The following is an 18412-nucleotide window of genomic DNA, read 5'->3' as shown; positions in this document are numbered from 1 at the left end:
CACCCCCTTCCTTCTTCCTCCCTTTCTTCCAAATCCCAGTCCTCAACCTCACATGACTTGACTCATTTAAAATCTGGGATGTAAGCATTACTCCTAATCCTCCTCCTCCTCCTACACACAGGCCCTATGACAGCCTCAGTTTCCTCACCAGTAAAGCAGGGGCAGTGTGCCTTTTAGTTCTGTCCAATAGGACACGATTGACGGATGCCTCCTGTTCTGAGTTAGGTAGATCAGGCCCATTCTCTGCCCTCCAGGACGATGGGATAGAAGAGAAATGCCTCACTGGGAGAGTAGCAGGCCTCTTTCAGAAGCAAGAGAAACTCAGTTCAAAGTATCTTTAGCCAACAGTGATAAGCTTCAGGATTGGCTGTATCTAGGTCCTTAAATGTTAGGAATCTATCTGTATCTTTTTCTTGGCTATACTTTTGGACAGGATCTCCTCACAGTAGCTAAGATAGACCAGTAACTACATGATTCCAGTGGGTCTATTTCTTTCTTTTTTGTAATTTTTAAAAATGTTTATTCATTTGAGAGAGAGAGAGAGAGAGAGAGAGAGAGCACAAGCGGGAAAAGGGCAGAGAGAGACGGAGACACAGAATCTGAAACAGGCTCCTGGCTCTGAGCTGTCAGCACAGAGCCCGACAGGGGGCTCAAACCCACAAGCTGTGAGATCATGACCTGAGCTGAAGTCAGATGCTTAACCAACGGAGCCATCCAGGCACCCTTCCAGTGGGTCTATTTCTATTTCTCTGTAAAACCAGCAAAGTTTCCAGTGCTGGCACTCAATGATCCAGTTTCATTATGAGCCCATCACCAAACCAATCGTGGTGCCCAAAGGTGGCCTGATAATGGGTTACGGGCTTGTGCCTGAAGGCCCAAGGTGGGCTCAGTTCCATCTGAACCATATGGACTGAGGATTTGGCCACAGAGACTGACGGCTATGACCCTGACTCTGTAGTACCTCTACCAGGGTTCACATCCCAGGTCTACCACTTACTCATGCTGTAACTTTGGGAGCGTTGCCCAGCCATTCCCTCTCCTAGGGTTGTTGGAAGAACTAAATCAGTTAATGCAAGTTGTTCTGGTTATACAGTGCTGTGTAACAACTCCAAACTTAGCGGTAAAAGGCAACAACAATTGTTATTCTGTCACGGTTCTGGGGCTGGTTCTTGTTCAAGGTATCTAATGCAATTGCAGAAACTGGCTGGGGCTGGGCTCACCTTAAAGGCTTCCTCACTCACATCTGGTGGCTGGCACTGGCTTCTGCCTCGAATCTCTGCTGGGGCTGCCGACCGGCGTCACTACACGTGTCCTCTCCCTGTGGCGTGTCCTCTCCCTGCGGTTTGGGCTTCCTCACGGTATGGCAGCTGGGTTCCAAGGACAAATATTCCAAGGTCAGAGCTGTCTCATCTCTACCAGTGTCACCTCCGCTTTCTATCCACTGAAGTTGTGTTGCCAGGGCCAGCTCATATTCAACAGGAAGCATCTAAACTCCACTTTCTAATGGGAGGGGTATCAAGTATAATACTTAGAAAGTGCCTGGTACGTACTTAACGCTCCACAAATGTAGGCATCGTCCGTTATCAGTTGTTATGTACTGTATTGTGACAAGAATAAGCAGGCATTCAATTCAAGGAAGAAAGTAGATAAGCCTTTGGAGGATCTCCAGGCAGGTGGCCAAGACATAGGGAAGGGCATTTCAAGTAGGGGGCCTGGGGATTTCAGGTTCTGGGAACTCCCAGCTGCTCAGCAAGCCTGGAGCAGAGCATGGGAGGTGGGGTCAGATTACAGAACGCCTTGAACACCAGACAAAGGCCCTTGGACCCAATCATAAGGGATGTGAAAGCCATGGAGGTTTACACAGAGTAAGATCCATCAGACTGACACTCTTGCCTGCCCTTGCAAGCAGGATAGGGAGGAGGCGAGACTGGAGATAAGGGACACCAGTGAGGACCCTGGGACAGGAACCAGAAGGTGGGCAGAGATGGGTGAAGGAGAATCAGAGGAGTCACCCACATGGCTGTCCTAAGGAGAGCAGAATTGTTTGCAACCTTCCAGAAAGGGGTTGTTAACCTCATTTTCTTATTTTTGAAAGTTTACTTGGGGGGAGACAGAGTGTGAGCAGAGGAGGGGCAGAGAGAGAGAGAGAGAGAGAGAGAATCCCAAGCAGTCTCCCCACTACCAACACAGAGCCCAATTTGGGGCTCGAACTCGTGAACCCTGAGATCATGACCTGAGCCAAAGTCAGAGGCTCAACCGACTGAGCCACCCAGGTGCCCCTAGCACATTACATCTTCAGAGCGCCCACTAGCTTCTGCTTATTGCCAGCTGTGAAGAAGGCAATAGTTTCCTTACCCTGTCCGGCAAATTCCATCAGCAGTCAGATGGACCTACAACTTCAAGATGAACTGTAATTCTAATCATTCTGAGGGGGGGCGGGGGGGAAGTAGATCCAAAATTTACAGCATACATTTACATATTTACGTAGAAAAGGACAGGGCAGAATTATAAATGGAATCAGCATGGGTAATGTTTTGCAACTATGATGCTAACCAGAGGCTGAGGCTTGAATAGAGGGCACCCCTAGTGTGGGGAAATGGGGGCGGGGGGGAGGGCACAGCTCCTCCCCAAGGTCAGCCTTCACTATTCCTGCCCTCCCGCCTTCTCAAAGCAGAGCCTCTCGGTTCCAGGATCTGTACTCACAGTTCCCACTGCCCGGGGCCCTCTTCACCCTCCTGTTCTGTTCCACCCCTCACCCTTCAGATCTCAGCCAGTCAGCTCCTCAGGCTCTTTGAGCCCCAGAGCAGTGCTGGCGTCCCCCACTGTGCACTCCTGAGATCCCCTAGACCTCCCTGGGCACTCAGACACCTTCTGTAGCTGGGTCAACGCTGCCTTCCTGGTGCCCAGCACGGGACCTACACAGAGTGGATACTCTGTTATGGGCTGACTTGTATCCCATCCCCCCAAATGCCTATGTTGAAGTCCCAACTCCAGGACCTTAGAATGTGACTATATTTGGAGATAGGGTCTTTAAAGAGGTAATTAAGGTAAACTAAGGTCCTATGGATGGGCCATAATCCAATGACTGGAGTCCTTAAAAAAAGATGAGGACACAGATCCGCACAGAGGGAAGGTCGTGAGACACAGGGAGAAGACAGCCATCAACAAACCAAGGAGAGCAGCCTCAGGAGAAATCAACCCTGCCAACAACACCTTCCTCTTGGACTTCTAACCTCCAGAACCGTGAGACAATGTTTCTGTTGTTTCAGGTACCAAGTCTTGGTACTTTGCTATGTAGCCCTAGCCGTCTACATGCTCCATACATAGTATTCCCACAATGCCCTGGGCTCCTGCTATCAGAACATGTATTACAAGGTGAAGAGCCATCCCTTTTCTTCTTTCCATTAAATTGCTACTGCTCAAGTCAAGGAGGGGTCACAGGGAAGGGAATGGGGGAGGGGGGGACACCAGGTCTCTCCCTACCCCCAGGAATCAGCTTTTGATGCTTTCCCCAGATATTCCATTTCCCCTGGTACTCCCCCTGCCTTGGGCATAGACGTGTCCCACTTTCAGCCAGGAAGTGACAGGGCAGCTGCTTGGGGAGACCTTTGGAGGTTGGGATGTGATGTCTGGAACTGTGGCAGCCATGGTGGGATGATGAGAGGCAAAAAAACACCAAAGATGCAAAAGAGAAGATGAATTTTAAAAATGGCGTCCTGGGTGTCGTTGAGCCACCCGACTTCCAAACTTCTCCTGGGGTGAGACAAACCTGTCCTGCTGCTGCTGAGGCTGTGGAGGAGAACGAGTGGGGGGGGGGCGCCGGGAGGGCTGCGGAGTACAAGCCTTCACAGAGAGAAGTTTGGAAATCTCTCTCCAAGTTACAAACGGCATAGATCCTCTAACCCACGCAGCAAGCCCACCTCTGGGAATCTGTCCTACAGACAAATTGCATTAAAATGATGGCACATCCTGGTCATCCTCTGCCATACATGCTTAACGGCAAGCTGGGTGACAACTCATCTCTTTTTTTTTTTCAACGTTTTATTTATTTTTGGGACAGAGAGAGACAGAGCATGAACGGGGGAGGGGCAGAGAGAGAGGGAGTCACAGAATCAGAAACAGGCTCCAGGCTCTGAGCCATCAGCCCAGAGCCTGACGCGGGGCTCGAACTCACGGACCGCGAGATCGTGACCTGGCCGAAGTCGGACGCTTAACCGACTGCGCCACCCAGGCGCCCCACAACTCATCTCTTAAAAGCATTAAATAGGGGCGCCTGGGTGGCTCAGTCTGCTCTGGTCGTGAACTCGCGTTTTGTGAGTTCGAGCCCCACGTCGGGCTCTGTGCCGACAGCTCGGAGCCTGGAGCCTGCTTCGGATTCTGTGTCTCCCTCTCTCTCTGCCCCTCACGTGCTCGCACTCCATCTCTCTCTCTCAGAAATAAAGGTTAAAAGAAAAAAAAAAGCATTAAATAAACTACAGGACAGTCACACTGAGGACTCTTAGCTATAAAGGGAATGAGGAAGGTCTTTAGACACTCACTTTGGAATTACCTCCAAGATGTAGCGAAGAATGGTGAATATGTAGGGTATAGTTTCCATTTGTAAAAACAAAACCTCAAGAAAGTATCTGCACATATATTTGTAACATGCCAGGCTAACTTCAGAAGGACCTAAAAGGTAGCCGCTAGGATGTAAATGTCTATGTGTACCCACCCCCCCAGCCTCCACCCCAAACTCATGTTGGTATCCTAATTCCCACAGATAATGGTATTAAGAGGTGGGGCTTTGAGGAGGTGATTAGGTCAAGAATGGGATTAGTGCGCTTATAAAAGGGACCCCACAGGTTCCTTGACCCTTGCACCACGTGAGGACACAGAAGTTGGCGGTCTACCCCCTGGGGAAAGAGTCCCCCCGAGGACCTGACCATGCAGGCCCCGTGATCTTGGACTTCCAGCCTCTAGAACCGTAATTAATGTCTGTTATTTGTAAACCGCCTAGTCTGCGGTGTTTTATTACAGTGGCCCCAAAAGACTAGGACAACGTGGTAAGCCCACCAGTGAGCTGGCTGCAGGTATGAGCGAGGCTTCTCAATGTGCTTTTTTAAAAAAAGTTTATTTGAGGGGCGCCTGGGTGGCTCAGTCGGTTGAGCGGCCGACTTCGGCTCAGGTCATGATCTCGCTGTCCGTGAGTTCGAGCCCCGCGTCGGACTCTGTGCTGACCGCTCAGAGCCTGGAGCCTGTTTCAGATTCTGTGTCTCCCTCTCTCTGACCCTCCCCTGTTCATGCTCTGTCTCTCCCTGTCTCAAAAATAAATAAAACGTTAAAAAAAAAAAATTAAAAAAAAAAAAAGTTTATTTGAGAGACCATGTGCGAGCAGGGGAGGGGCAGAGAGAGAGAGAGAGAGAGACAGAGAGGGAGGGAGAAACCTCAAGCAGGCTCTGTGCTGTCAGGGCAGAGCCCCATGTGCCCCTCAACGTGCTCTTTCCTAATTCTGCATCCTACACGTACATCACGCATTTGAAAACTCAAATCAAACGGGGGCACCTGGGTGGCTCAGTTGGTTGAACATCCCACTCTTGATTTCGGCTCAGGTCATGATCTCAGTCGTGAGATTGAGCCCCGTGGTGGAGCATGGGGCCTGCTGGGGAATCTCTCTCTCTGCTCCTTCCCGCGTGTGAGCTCTTGCTGTCTCTCAAAATAAATAAATAAATCAACTTAAAAAAGAAATTAAAACGACAACAAAAAAATCAAATCAATCAGGGTCCATCCTGTGCCAAGCAACTCCATGCTTGGCTTTCTTTAAAGAACTTGAATCACAGGGGCACCTGGGTGGCTCAGTTCGTTAAGTGTCGGACGTCGGCTCAGGTCATGATCTCACAATTTGTGAGTTCGAGCCCCGCGTCGGGGTCTGTGCTGATAGCTCGGAGCCTGGAGCCTGCTTCGGATTCTGTGTCTGCCCCTCCTCTGCCCCTCCCCTGCTCGCGCTCTGTCTCTCTCAAATAAATAAATGTTGAAAAAAATAATTAAAAAAGAAATACAAATAAATTAAAAAAAAAAACTCTAGAAAATTCTAAGATGCTTAAAATTTAACATACTTTAAAAGACCTAATGGTCAAGGGGCGCCTGGGTGGCTCAGTCCATTAAGCACCCGACTTGGGCTCAGGTCATGATCTTGCAGTCGGTGAGTTCGAGCCCCCATCGGGCTCTGTGCTGACAGCTCTGAGCCTGGAGCCTCCTTCGGATTCTGTATCTACCTCTTCCCTCTGCCCCTCCCCCCTGTGCTCTGTTTCTTGCTCTCAAAAATAAATAAACATTAGGGGCACCTAGGTGGCTCAGTTGGTTAAGCGTCTGACTCTTGACTTTGGCTTGGGTCATGATCTCACAGTTTTGAGCCCCACGTCAGGTTCTGTGCTAGCAGAGCAGAGCCTGCTTGGGATCCTCTCTCTCTCGGCCACTCTCTCTCGTGCTCTCTCAAAAAATAAATTTAAAAAAAAATTAATTAACTAAAAAACAAAACCAAAACAAAACATAAAAAGAACTTTAATCACAAAGCGGGGGCGGGGGGGGGGGTGGCGAAGGCACAGAAACGAGAACAGGCCGGCGCCTAGAGAGTGGTGGCTGACTCCAGACCCCGCTCCTGGAAGTACCGGTGGGGCAGGCGGGGGCGGACTCGGGCGCCTTCGCTGAAGTAGGACGTGATCCTCCCAGGTCCCTCCTGATCCCCCGTTAGTGAGTCCTCCCTGTGGGAGAGGCAACACTGACCACTCTGGGGTGACGGGGGGAGCCCTAGCCTCCCTCCCTCCTTCCTCACAGCACCTCCAGGGCACCCACCACATAACGCCTTCTGCCTCCTTCTCCAGGATGCTCTGGGCCGTGCGCCAGCTGAACCGGACAAACTGGGGGAAGCCAAACACGGGCTCCACATGCTTCCTCAGCCAGGCTTTGGTCTTGGGATCTGGAAGACAGGAAGGGGTGGGGCTGGCAGTGCTGATGGGCCCCGACCCCTGACACGATGCCCGAGTTCCTCACGCTGGCATCTCAGGCCTCCCGAGTACCCGAGGCACCTCCGCTGTTTGAGGCCGTTCCTGCCTCAGAACCTTTGCACAGGCAGCACCCAGACTCATCACCTGCCGACAGGTGCTCAAGGCACAAGTTTAGGGAGACTGCCTCTGAGACATGTCTTCGCCCACTCAAGGACAAGAGTCATTAAACCAGCATCTGCAGACCAGGGGGTCAATGCTCTTCACCCCCAAGTAACTATGAGCTCCGTGGGGACAGAGAGCTCTTCCTTTGTCTTGTTCGTGGCTATATCCCCAGGGCCCAGACCTGCATGGCGCATACAGGAAGGACTCAGTAAGCACCCATCTGCCCATGCTTCCCCGGGCCTCAGAAGGACAAGAGGGTTCCCTGAACCCAGTCACTCGCTCTTTAAATCCACTCACAGTGAGGGGTGGGCACACATTCATCTACCACACAGACAACGCCTCATAACTGGGAGGAAAGAGTAGGTTTACACGGGGGCTATTGGACATCAGCTGACATCCCTCCCCCCTGCCCCCTTTCCCCTTAACAAACAGAGACGCCCGCCAAGGGTGTGAGGCCCTCACTGGGGCTCCAGAGAGAAAGTAGGGATGGAGGGAGAAGGGAGGAGAACGCCTGCCCACGAGACTCTGGCTCTGCCTCACGCTGGCCATAAGCAAGCGGCCCTCCTGTCTGAGAAGGCCGAAGTGTGCTCCAGCCTGCCTCGTTGGGGCTGTCGCCAATGTCGCCATCTCAAGGCGGCTCCAGGCTGCTCACCATTGGGGTAACCGGACCCATAATCGGCGTCCAGGCCCTGTAGTTTTTCCACAAAGTGCCAATTCTTCACAGCCTGGTCACGGGCCACCTGTGGGGAAGACAAAACATCGGGCTCTCCCTCCCCCGGAGCAGGCACACCTGCCCCCTTGCCCCAGGAGATGCCAGAGGCTGTTTACGGCCAGCAGGCGCCTGACCTTGGCACAGATACTGGCGGCGCTGACCACAGGGTACAGGGCATCCGCTTTGGCCTTGACTGTCACCTCGATGCCGGGAAAGCGCTGCTGCAGCCGCTCTTGGTAGGTGTCTGGCAGCCCCACGGTGTCCACAAACACCTGCCACGGTGACAGAGATGTATTCGTTCAACAGACATCCGGGGAAACAACCGAGCCGGCCTCGCAGCGTGTGCACTGGATGCTCCTGCTGCCTAGAATACTCCTCTCAGCTCATCCCCAGGCTGTAGCTTTCCCTGAGGCATCTCAGCTCTAAGTCCCCTCCCGGGGCACCTGGCTAGCTCAGTTGGTACAGCAGGCGCCTCTTGATCTCGAGGTCATGAGTTTGAGCCTCACGTTAGGCAGAGAGAGTATTAAATAAGCAAATAATTAATTAATAAGTCCCCTCCGAAAGAGGCTGTCCCTGTTCAGGCTGCATCCATTCTACATTTACCGAGCACCTACTATATGCCACGGCTGCACTAGATGCCAAGAACATGGCAGGAAAACACACCAGATAAAAATCTCTTTCTTCGTGGAGTGGATGCCCTGGCGAGGTCCACAGACAAGAAACAGGATAAACAAGGGCGCCTGGGTAGCTCAGGATTTCAGCTTGGGTCATGATTTTGCAGTTCGTGAGTTCGAGCCCTGCAATGGGCTCTCAGTTGACAATGCAGAGCCTACTTGGGATTCTCTCTCTCCCTCTCTCTCTGCCCCTCCCCCCTGCTCACATTCGTTCGTTTACTCTCTCTGTCAAAATACATAAGTAAAGTGGAAAAAAAAAAACAAACAAACAAACAGGAGGGGTGCCTGATTGGCTCAGTCACTAAATGAACATTTGACTTCAGCTCAGATCATGATCTTGAGGTTTGTGGGTTTGAGCCCCATGTCAGCCTCTGTAATGACATCACGGAGCCTGGAGTCTGCTTGTGATTCTATGTCTCCGTGTCTCTCTGCCCCTCCCCAACTCACACTGTCTCTTTCAAAACTGGATAAACATTAAAAAAAAAATTTTTTTTTAATTTTTTTTTTTTTAACGTTTATTTATTTTTGAGACAGAGCATGAACGGGGGAGGGGCAGAGAGAGAGGGAGACACAGAATGGGAAGCAGGCTCCAGGCTCTGGGCCGTCAGCCCAGAGCCCCACGCGGGGCTCGAACTCACGGACCGCGAGATCGTGACCTGAGCTGAAGTCGGACGCTTAACCGACTGAGCCACCCAGGCGCCCCGGAAAAAAAAAAAAAAATTTTTTTTTAAAACAGGATAAATAATAAAGGATAGAAGAGAGTTGGGAGGGATTTTCATTTTATTTTTTATTATTTTATTTTTTTAAACATTTATTCATTTTTGAGAGACAGAGCGTGAGCAGGGGAGGGGCAGAGAGAGAGGGAGACACAGAATCCCAAGCAGGCTCCAGGCCCTCAGCTGTCAGCACAGAGCTCGATGAGGGGCTGGAACTCACGAACCGTGAGATCATGACGTGAGCCAGAGTTGGACGCTTAACCGGCTGAGCCACCCAGGTGCCTCTATTATTGTCTTTTTTTTTCAAGTAAGCTCTACGTCCAAAGCGGGGCTTCAATTCACAACCCAGAGATCAAGAGTCACGTGCTCTACTGACTGAGCTAGCCAGGAGCCTGGGAACGGGTTATCATTTTAAACAGCGGTAGAAGAGATTTGGGGAAGGTCACTCTGAGGCGGTGACATTTTTTTTTTTTTCAACGTTTATTTTATTTTTGGGACAGAGAGAGACAGAGCATGAACGGGCGAGGGGCAGAGAGAGAGGGAGACACAGAATCGGAAACAGGCTCCAGGCTCTGAGCCATCAGCCCAGAGCCCGACACGGGGCTCGAACTCACGGACCGCGAGATCGTGACCTGGCTGAAGTCGGAGGCTTAACCGACTGCGCCACCCAGGCGCCCCTGCGGTGACATTTAAATAAAGGCCTGAAGGAGATAAGGGAATGACCATGTGGAGGATTCTAGGCAGAAGGAACAGCTGGTGCAAAGGCCCTGAGGTGGGACCATGCTGAGTATGCTAGACAGCAGCAGGGAGGCCTCAAGGCTGGAGTGGAAAGATGGGGTCAGTGATCTCCATAGCTGCTATTCTCAGAAATCACCTTTATTATTTGCTTACCAGCTGACCATCTGTGTCCCCTGACTTGGCCATGAACCGCGGAATGCAGGGCCCTTGTCTATCTGTTCCAGTACTGCACTGTCAGCTCCACATGCCAGTCCTGGACCTCAGCCACCTCTGCAGCAAGGTCTCCCTTGTCACATTCCCTATCTCAAGTGTATTTTCCCTTGTTATTATCTCAAAACAGCCTGTTTTTGTTTTGTTTTGTTTTGTTTTGTTTTGTTTTTTTGCCTCAGAGTATTGGATACCACGCCAACTTAGATTTCCCTCTGGTAATTTAATCTCATTCTCTTCCTCTTGACACTGAGCTTCCCAGGTTTAATTTCTACCGGGATCAAAAAATTAAACGTTGAGATTTACATTTCAAAAGAGGACTATTTGCTGCACTAGGAGCAGATTGTAAAGGATAGGCCTCAAAGTGGGAGGAGGTCGGGGCAGGAATCCAGGAGAGGAGGGGCCCTGGGCTAGGACTGAGGCTGTAGGCAGGTGGACAGATACAGATTTGCTCTGGACTCCGAGCCTTCAGAATAAAGAGATACATTAAATGGGGGTGGGGCTGGGGGCTCCTCCATGGTCCTGGGTGAGGACACACGTAGGGTAGGAAAAGGAGTAGGAAGTCAAAGGCAGCAACGAATATTCCTGAGGTCATCCAGATGTCTGACCCTGAATCATCCACTACACTTGTATACCCCCATTTTATCCTGAGGTATTCAAATGTGGGCAACCCAACAGCTCACCTGGGCAACTTTCACACCCTGGTCCAATGCAAACTGTACCAGCCCAGTGGCTGTATCATGCGAGAGGGAATTCAGGTTGTACTTGACCCTGCAGTGGGAGACAGAGCCCAGTCAACCTCAACCTCAATCCAGCTACCAATCCCTTCCAGCCCACCCTGGCCCCTCCCGGATGCCCCTCACCGCCCAAGCATGCTGGTAGAGATGAGGTTTGGAGACAGCACGTCCAATGCCCAGCCCACAAAGTCCCCGTCCTCCTGCATTTTCACAAAGAGCCTGTCTCGCTCGCTCTCCGATAGGGTCTTTGAGTCTGGGAGGAGGATTGGGAGAGAAGGGAAGTGACTGGTTCCCCCAGTTCCTGCTCTCTCCTCCAGTTTGCCCCCGCCCCTCCACATGCCCATGAACCCCCTCCCCAGACTCACACCTCGGGCTCACCTGCCACTTTCAGGGCTTCCAGATCTGCCAGACGAGACAGGGGGCAATAACAGATGGCGTAGACCATGGGGCCTGGGGAAACGGGTGTCCAACCAGTGAGCCGTGAAAACCGTTATCCCTATTCCATCATCACCGCTTTTCCCGGTGCCATCACCACTATTACCCGCCTCCCTGGGTAGGGTCCAATCCCGGCTCCCGTTTCATTGCAACTAGCATTCCCCTTATCACACCCCTCCCCCTGCCCAGCCCTGGGGGCGCACCCAGCACGGGGCCCCGTCCCGCTTCATCGACACCCAGGATGCAGGGCTCCTTGCGGCACACCGCAGGCACAGGCGAGTTCAGGCGACAGCGACCCGTACTGTCTCTGTCCAGCTCGCTGAGATCCATGCTGCCTGTGCCGCCGCTACAAGCCTCAACAATGAAATCTGCGGGCCCAGGTCTCGGCGCGCAATTTCCGCGGGTCCGGAAGCGGCTCTCGCTCCCGACCAATCGGTGCGCAGGACACGCCCCCGGTGCGCCTGCCGCCGTTAACGTTTGCGCAGTGGCCGCCGAATCTCCTGCCGTGTGGCCTCTTGGGAATTGTAGTTCCCAAGGCCGACCGCCGAACTCTTCGTTTGGGGAACGGGGTGGGCGGGGTCGCTTTCCAAGCTCCGCCCCTGAATCTCTGAAGCCCCGCCCGTCGAGGCTGGTAGTTGGATGGAGAAATAAAGGGGAAATTGATGCGGGTCTCGGAGAATTCCACCCAGTCAGGACCTAGAAGGTCAAATACCACTATTCAGCCAGAATAAAACAGTGTCTACATCACTGGGTCCCTGTCTTGCACAGTCTAAGCCTTTTGGATTAGGTATTCCCACTTCCACTGAGCTCAGGCCTCCAGATTTGAGGTCCCCCAACTCCCTCTCTCTCTCCGTACTTCACCCCGACCCTCTCCCCCCACCCCCTGCTTCCTACCCTCTAACTGGGGCTAAGCCTCTCCTCCCCCCCTCCCCCCCAACTGTGATCCCAGATCTCAACAGACTTCTGCTCAGAGTCTGTGCCTACCAGGCAAGGCCATTCCCCCCAACTCAAGGTTCATGTCCCCCAATTCTCTAATCTCAGCGGGGCTCATGTTCTCGGCCTGGAGGTCCCTGACCTGCAACAGGCTCATACCCCTTCCTCAGGGTCACAGTTCTCCATCTCCGGTTCCCCCTCCCTGCCCCTCACCATCTATCTTTCTTTCTCCCCGGCTATCAGTGGGGCCCAGGGTTCCTGACTCAGCTCTTCCCTCTCCCGCCATCCTCAATCCTCAGCCCTAGGGCCCCCCCTCTCATTCCCACCCCACCACCCCGCCCTTCCTCTCTCCCCGCCCACCCTGGGAACTCTCAATCTCGGACTAGACAGCCCGCCCTGACCCCGCCTCCTCTGCGCCAGTCTCTCACCCGGGTTCAGGGCCTCCAGTCGCAATCGGTCGGTTTGCAGGACACACAGTCACGTTGTCTGCAGGGCCGCACTTGCACCAGATTTTCGCGGTCCATGAACACCGGGCCCGGCGCTGTGCCCACCACCTCGCGGCTGCGCTCTTGCTTGCCCAGGTCACAGAAACAGCGCCACTTTCCCCACGGGCCAAGGATCGAGTCCAACACTTCTAGGGATGGAGGGCCAGGTAGGGGGGAACCTACCCCCCTTGCCTTCCTCTAGGAAGGCAGGAGGATAAAGACACTAACAAATGACATCTTCTGTTTGCTGGGCTCTGCCTCTGTGCCAGGCACCCCACCATAGACTATTTCAGTTTCTCTTCCCCCATTGTTCCGGGTGGGTAAACTGAGACCTTTAGAAAGCAAGTCACTCTTTGAGCTCATACATCTGGTGTGTGGCCCCGAGGGACTGCAAACTGACACTTCCCGCTTATGCCAGCCTGCCCAGTTGGGAGTGTGATACACCATTGGTGCCCACCACTGATGTTGGGCACCTGACTGACCGAAGCTGACTCCCTCCGGTCTTCACGGAGGTGATACTGGGCCTGTTCAGCAAGCCCTGACCAGGAGGCCTGCCAGGTGGTAAATCAGATGATATAATTGGCATAATGAAGGTACTGACAGCCTGCGGCGATGTGCTAGCTTGTACTACACAAACCATTATTATGACCACTTTTAAAGCAGCTCCAACCTTCTTTGTGCTTATCGGAGGCTCTTTTACAAGGCTCTTTTACAGACTCCTCCCTGTGCCCCTAGGTAACAGGTCTTATCCCAACTCAGCAGCTCACAGACACTCCTAACACTTCATACCCACCAAGCCTCTGCCAGACAACCCCAGCCTCTTCCTATCCCCCCCCCACCCCCCATCCAGCCTCTTGGTCTTGGCACCTGCTGTTCCCACTTCCTGGCACACTCTTTCCCCTAAATCGTTGCATGTTTTGGCTTTTGCTGGATTCCTGATGCATTGGCTATCTATCTTCTTCGGTGAGGCCTTCTCTGACTTCAGAAGTTTACCGGTTCCCTTCTTTCACTATCTCCACTCTTCCCAGCATTTATCCGTGAGTTTATGGATGTGTCTGCTTCGGTATTTATTGCCTACCCACGTCCCCTCTCCCTCTGTAAGCTGCTTTTAAGTCACTCTCTATTTCAGTCTACAGATAGGAAAAACTGAGCCTCAGAGAAAAGTAACCTGCCCAAGAGGGCCGCGCCAGTGCGCAGCTGGGGAGAGATTTGAAGTCCCTGGAGGGGGATCTGTTTGCAGCCAACTGGCGAAGTGGGACAAAGGGGCTTCTGCGATTACCTTTCTCCTGATGCTGCTGCCGCAGCTGCTCCCAGGTGTCGCCTTCGTCCTGCTCGCCGAAATAATGGTACTCGGGGGAGAACTGGGCAGGGGTCGCCAGCAGCAGAAACATCAGAGGCGGCAGCAGTAACTCCGCCGGGCTCCCGGCCATGCCGGACTCCCGGCCATGCCGGACTCCAACCGACCCGGGCGCGCTCCAAGGAGGAGCTCCTCGCGGGCTGTTTAGTGCCCGCACTACCCCTTCCGACGGTGGGCTCTGAGACTCGTCCGGCTGCCTGCAGGCGCGTGGACCCGGCCGTCTTCTCTCCCCCTCCCCTGCGGTTGCAGTGGACCCGACCGCTCCACTCGTCCGCCCACCACTCCCCCGCCCTGTGCGTCATGGTTCGGGCCGCGCATAAAAGGCACAGAGGCCGAGTGCACTAGGTACTGAGAACGCGTGTTCGCGCGTCTGCGGTCCGTGCGTCCCGCTCGTACCCAGCAGGTATGGACCCCTGGAGGGCACCGGGCTCTGGGGAGCCCCCTTGGAGCAGCTCCGGCCGGGCCCAGGCCCCAGAGCTGCCGCCTTTGTTTTCCGCCCGCCGTAGTGCGTGCCTTTGTCCTTGCAGGGGAAACCGAGGCCTTGGCCTTGCAGTACAGGCCGCGTCGCCGAGCTCCCCGCCACCTTCTCGCGGGTCTCCTCCTGGAGCGGTGGGCTTGCGCTAGGGCGCTCAGGCCGACACGCTAATGGAGGGGGCCCGGCGGCGGCTGCCCGGCCGCTAGTGCTGGTCAGGGGGGCGGGTCTCCCGCAGTCTCCAGGACGCGCAGACCCGGCACCGGGGAGGGTGTGGGGGCAGTGCTGCGGCCTCTGTCTCTCGGACTCAGTAACTGGGCCCAGCGCGCAGCGTGACCTTGGGAAGGGAGGACAAAGGGTCTCCCCGGGCGCACTGACCGGACTGGGGGGGGGGGGTCTCAGCTTTCAGTCATGACCTCTGGCAAAGCGCACGTCGGAAAGCCCGCCCCGGACTTCCACGCCACCGCCGTGGTGGATGGCGCCTTCAAGGAGGTGAAGCTTTCCGATTACACAGGTGAGGGCGGCCGAGAGTGGGCCCAGGTCGGGGTGGGGCCCAGACCTTAGAGGCCTAATGCCTTGGCTATCTCCTCTCCCTCCCCCAGGGAAATACTTGGTCCTCTTTTTCTACCCGCTGGACTTCACCTTTGTCTGCCCCACGGAGATCATCGCTTTCAGCGAGCGTGCTGAGGACTTCCGCAAGCTGGGCTGTGAGGTGCTGGGGGTCTCTGTCGACTCTCAGTTCACCCACCTGGCTTGGTATGAGCGGGCACCAGCAGGGAGGGAGGTTGCATCTAAGTCTCCATCCTCCGTAGGATCCCAGCTGTGTGTTCTAGTGGCTGTTACTCAACATCTGTCCCTCCCTTTCCCCACCTTGAAAATAATAGAATTGATGACGCCCAAGTCCTTAATGATGATGGCAGTAATTAGCATTTGAAACCTAGTTGCTTGGCCCAGAGAGTTGGAGATGCTTTATCTCACTTAGGACAATTTCGAACAGGTGGAAACTCCAGTTCTAGAGAGGGAAAGGCTGCGGCCCAGCACGGAGAGCTAGAGCGAGGATGGGGACTCTAAGGCAGGCCTTCTGCCCCAATATGGGGGGCGGGGGGGGAGGTCATCCGCACATGTGAACACACTTTGCTGGAGCCTTGGCTTAGTCTTCCCAGATGTGGGAGACAGCCCCTGCCTCCTCTTGAGGGTGGGGTGGGTGGGGATCCTAGAGCCTTGCTCTAAAGCCCCTTATCGCTTGGTTCCAGCACCGCCTCTCCAGCCTTTATCACACTCAGACCCACAGGGGGATGACCCTGCTGTGCCAGGCCATCTTGAGGTCCCAGCCCTGTCTCCTCTACCCCTAGGATCAACACTCCCAGGAAGGAAGGGGGCTTGGGTCCCCTGAACATCCCCCTGCTGGCTGATGTAACCAGAAGTTTGTCTGAAGATTATGGAGTCCTGAAGGAAGATGAGGGCATTGCCTACAGGTAGTGTTTGGCCCTCAGGGAGCCCTAGTCCTCAGGGTGAGGGGACTGCCCCCAGCTCTGTGGCCAGTAAGGAGCTGATAGTCCCTCCCCGGCCCCGGCAATGGGAGCTTCCAGCTCTTTACCATGAACCCTGGTATCTTCAGGGGCCTCTTTATCATCGATGGCAAGGGTGTCCTTCGCCAGATCACTGTCAATGATTTGCCTGTGGGGCGCTCGGTGGACGAAGCTCTGAGGCTGGTCCAGGCCTTCCAGTACACGGACGAGCATGGCGAAGGTGAGCAGACACACAAATCCACCTGGGTTCAGACGTGGGTCCATACTCAGCCCTCATGCAGGCATTTACTGCCTGCTCTGTGACTTGTGTGGGACGGATGTGAGGGCCCCAACGAGCTCAGGGTCTTGTCTGCCGGAAGTTTGTAGTCTGGAGGGGGAGATACCCCAATATGAAGGCGAGGGGCTGGGAAGCAACAGATCTACAGAAGGTATTTGAAAAGATGTGTGTGCCAAGGCGGAGTTTAAAGAATAGTTGGGCCAGAGTATCTTCTTACGTGGAGGACATGGCCTGATCACAGACCCTCAAAGTCCAGTGGTCTACAGCTGAGGGAGAAAGCAGCATTAAAGGGGTCAAAAAGAAATAAAAATATCAGCCCGAACATCCTGTAGCTGCACTTGGAGGCCTTGTCTCGACATGCTCTTGGGCCTGTACCACTTAGCTCTGGGCTTTTTCTTTTGCCACTCAGGCTCTTGCTTTGCCTCTGTTCATCCCCCATACTGCCCCTATCTTAAAGATATGGCTCTAGTCTCACATGTGCCTCCCTGTGTCTTCCCACAGTCTGTCCCGCTGGCTGGAAGCCAGGCAGCGACACGATTAAACCCAACGTGGACGACAGCAAGGAATACTTCTCCAAACACAACTAGACTGGCAGAGAGGTGGAAAGCTTGAGCTGTTGGCCCCCACCTACGCCCCTACCTGGATACCCATGTTGACCCAGGAAAGGCCAGACCTGCCCCTTTAAACTTCGTAGTCCCTGAGCCTGGAGGGCTTGGCCAAGGCCTTCTCATTCTCCCAGCTGGGAGCTGGTGAATGGTGAGTCCCTTCCTGGAGCCCATCTAGCTGGGCACAGGCCTAGAAGTGACCAATAAAGTATTAGGACAGACATTAGTCTGCATCGGTGTGGTCTGTCTCGGTGTCCTCGCTCCCTACCTCCTCCCCTTCTCCCTGACCTGGGAAATTGACGCTGTAGTTACTGATCTCCACCACAAGGTGGGAGCCTTACATCATGCTCACTGCTTCCTCTTTCTCCATGGCCTGAGGGTGGTTTTCAAGGGGGAGCAGTGGGTAGGGAGTGGGGTAGGGGGTTGGGTGGGCTGCTTGTCTCTTGCAGGGAGCAAGTCCCAGAATGCCCTACGTCCTGAAACCTGGCCGAGCAGGGTAGCACCCACACTTTGCCATCTGCCAGCCGGGGTTCAAATGCCATTGAAGAGCTGTGATATTTTTTTTTCCCCCTGGGCCTCTTCAACAGTGAGACGAGAATAAAGACAACGAAGGCACATCACTGTGCACATTACAAGGGATACAGTTTGTGAAGCTCAGGGCCCAGTTAATGGCTCTTCAGACAGGTCCTTGGGACTGGAAGAAGGTGGGGACCCAGTCCTAAGAGCAGAACCAAGAGTGGAAGCTTGAGCTACATGCACAGTCTCTGCTGCAAGGTCTGCCCCACTCTGGGTTGGAAGGGCCGCCGACCTGCCCCTGAGGTGGAAGGGTGAGGCTGAGGCTAGGAGGCAGGTGTTAGGAGCAGTGTTCCCAGGGAGTGCAGTTTGATGCTGTGCATGTTCAGGCAAGTGGTTGTGCAGGCTCATTTAATCCACAGACTTATGATTAATAGTACTATTCAGCCTAATAATCCTCCAAGGTCGTTCATCTGGGTCTTGGAATTTTATCTATACTCCCTCCCCAAGGCCCTCCGTGGTCTTCCCCAACCTCATCTCCCTATTCCTGGTTCACTCCAATCCAGGCACACACTGGCTTCTTGCTGGGTTTTTTTTTTTGTTTTTTTTTTGTTTTTTGTTTTTTTGTTTTTTTTTTTTTTAACAGGCTGATCTTGTTCTGGTCACAGGAATTTTGCATGTGCTTTTCCCTCTTGCCCAGGATGCTGTTTTCGCCGAGCCTGGATGCAGATCTGAAAAGCTGCATCATTCAAGGTCCATGTTTCCAATCCATTCTTCAAAGCAGCTCACCTCCCCTGCCCCAACACTACCTCTTTGACCGGTTGTTTTTTGTTTGTTTTTTTTTTTTTTTTTTTTCTCTTGCTAGCACTTACCATCTCCG

General features: G+C 53.6%; 2 protein-coding genes across 6 annotated transcripts; one reads left to right on the top strand and one right to left on the bottom strand.

Moving 5' to 3' along the window:
* Positions 1–6545: 6545 nt before the first annotated feature.
* Positions 6546–14365, bottom strand: LOC121014047 (ribonuclease H2 subunit A). Of its 5 annotated transcripts, none has more exons than XM_040450057.1 (10): positions 14059–14328; positions 12723–12977; positions 11565–12075; positions 11305–11376; positions 11053–11179; positions 10873–10960; positions 7989–8126; positions 7795–7882; positions 6829–6952; positions 6546–6737 (listed from the first exon to the last, which is right to left on the bottom strand). In XM_040450057.1, the coding sequence occupies exons 3-10, from the start codon at positions 11689–11691 to the stop codon at positions 6602–6604; spliced, it is 900 nt and encodes a 299-aa protein (XP_040305991.1). In that variant the 5' UTR covers positions 11692–12075; positions 12723–12977; positions 14059–14328; the 3' UTR covers positions 6546–6601. The 5 variants fall into 5 exon arrangements, with proteins under 5 accessions (XP_040305991.1, XP_040305989.1, XP_040305990.1 ...); XM_040450055.1 differs by having other exon boundaries at positions 11565–12057; XM_040450056.1 differs by having other exon boundaries at positions 11565–12057; positions 12723–12928.
* Positions 14366–14408: 43 nt separating this feature from the next.
* On the top strand, positions 14409–17245 carry PRDX2 (peroxiredoxin 2). Its single transcript, XM_040450070.1, has 6 exons — positions 14409–14539; positions 15011–15122; positions 15211–15364; positions 15961–16083; positions 16227–16357; positions 16916–17245. The coding sequence occupies exons 2-6, from the start codon at positions 15020–15022 to the stop codon at positions 16999–17001; spliced, it is 597 nt and encodes a 198-aa protein (XP_040306004.1). The 5' UTR covers positions 14409–14539; positions 15011–15019; the 3' UTR covers positions 17002–17245.
* Positions 17246–18412: the final 1167 nt, after the last annotated feature.

Source organism: Herpailurus yagouaroundi, unplaced genomic scaffold (genome assembly GCF_014898765.1).
Source record: "Herpailurus yagouaroundi ecotype Mexico unplaced genomic scaffold, PumYag 200, whole genome shotgun sequence".
NCBI lineage: Eukaryota > Metazoa > Chordata > Mammalia > Carnivora > Felidae > Herpailurus > Herpailurus yagouaroundi.
The sequence above is the reverse complement of the archived record's forward strand: the minus strand, read 5'-3'. Positions and strand labels throughout refer to the sequence as shown.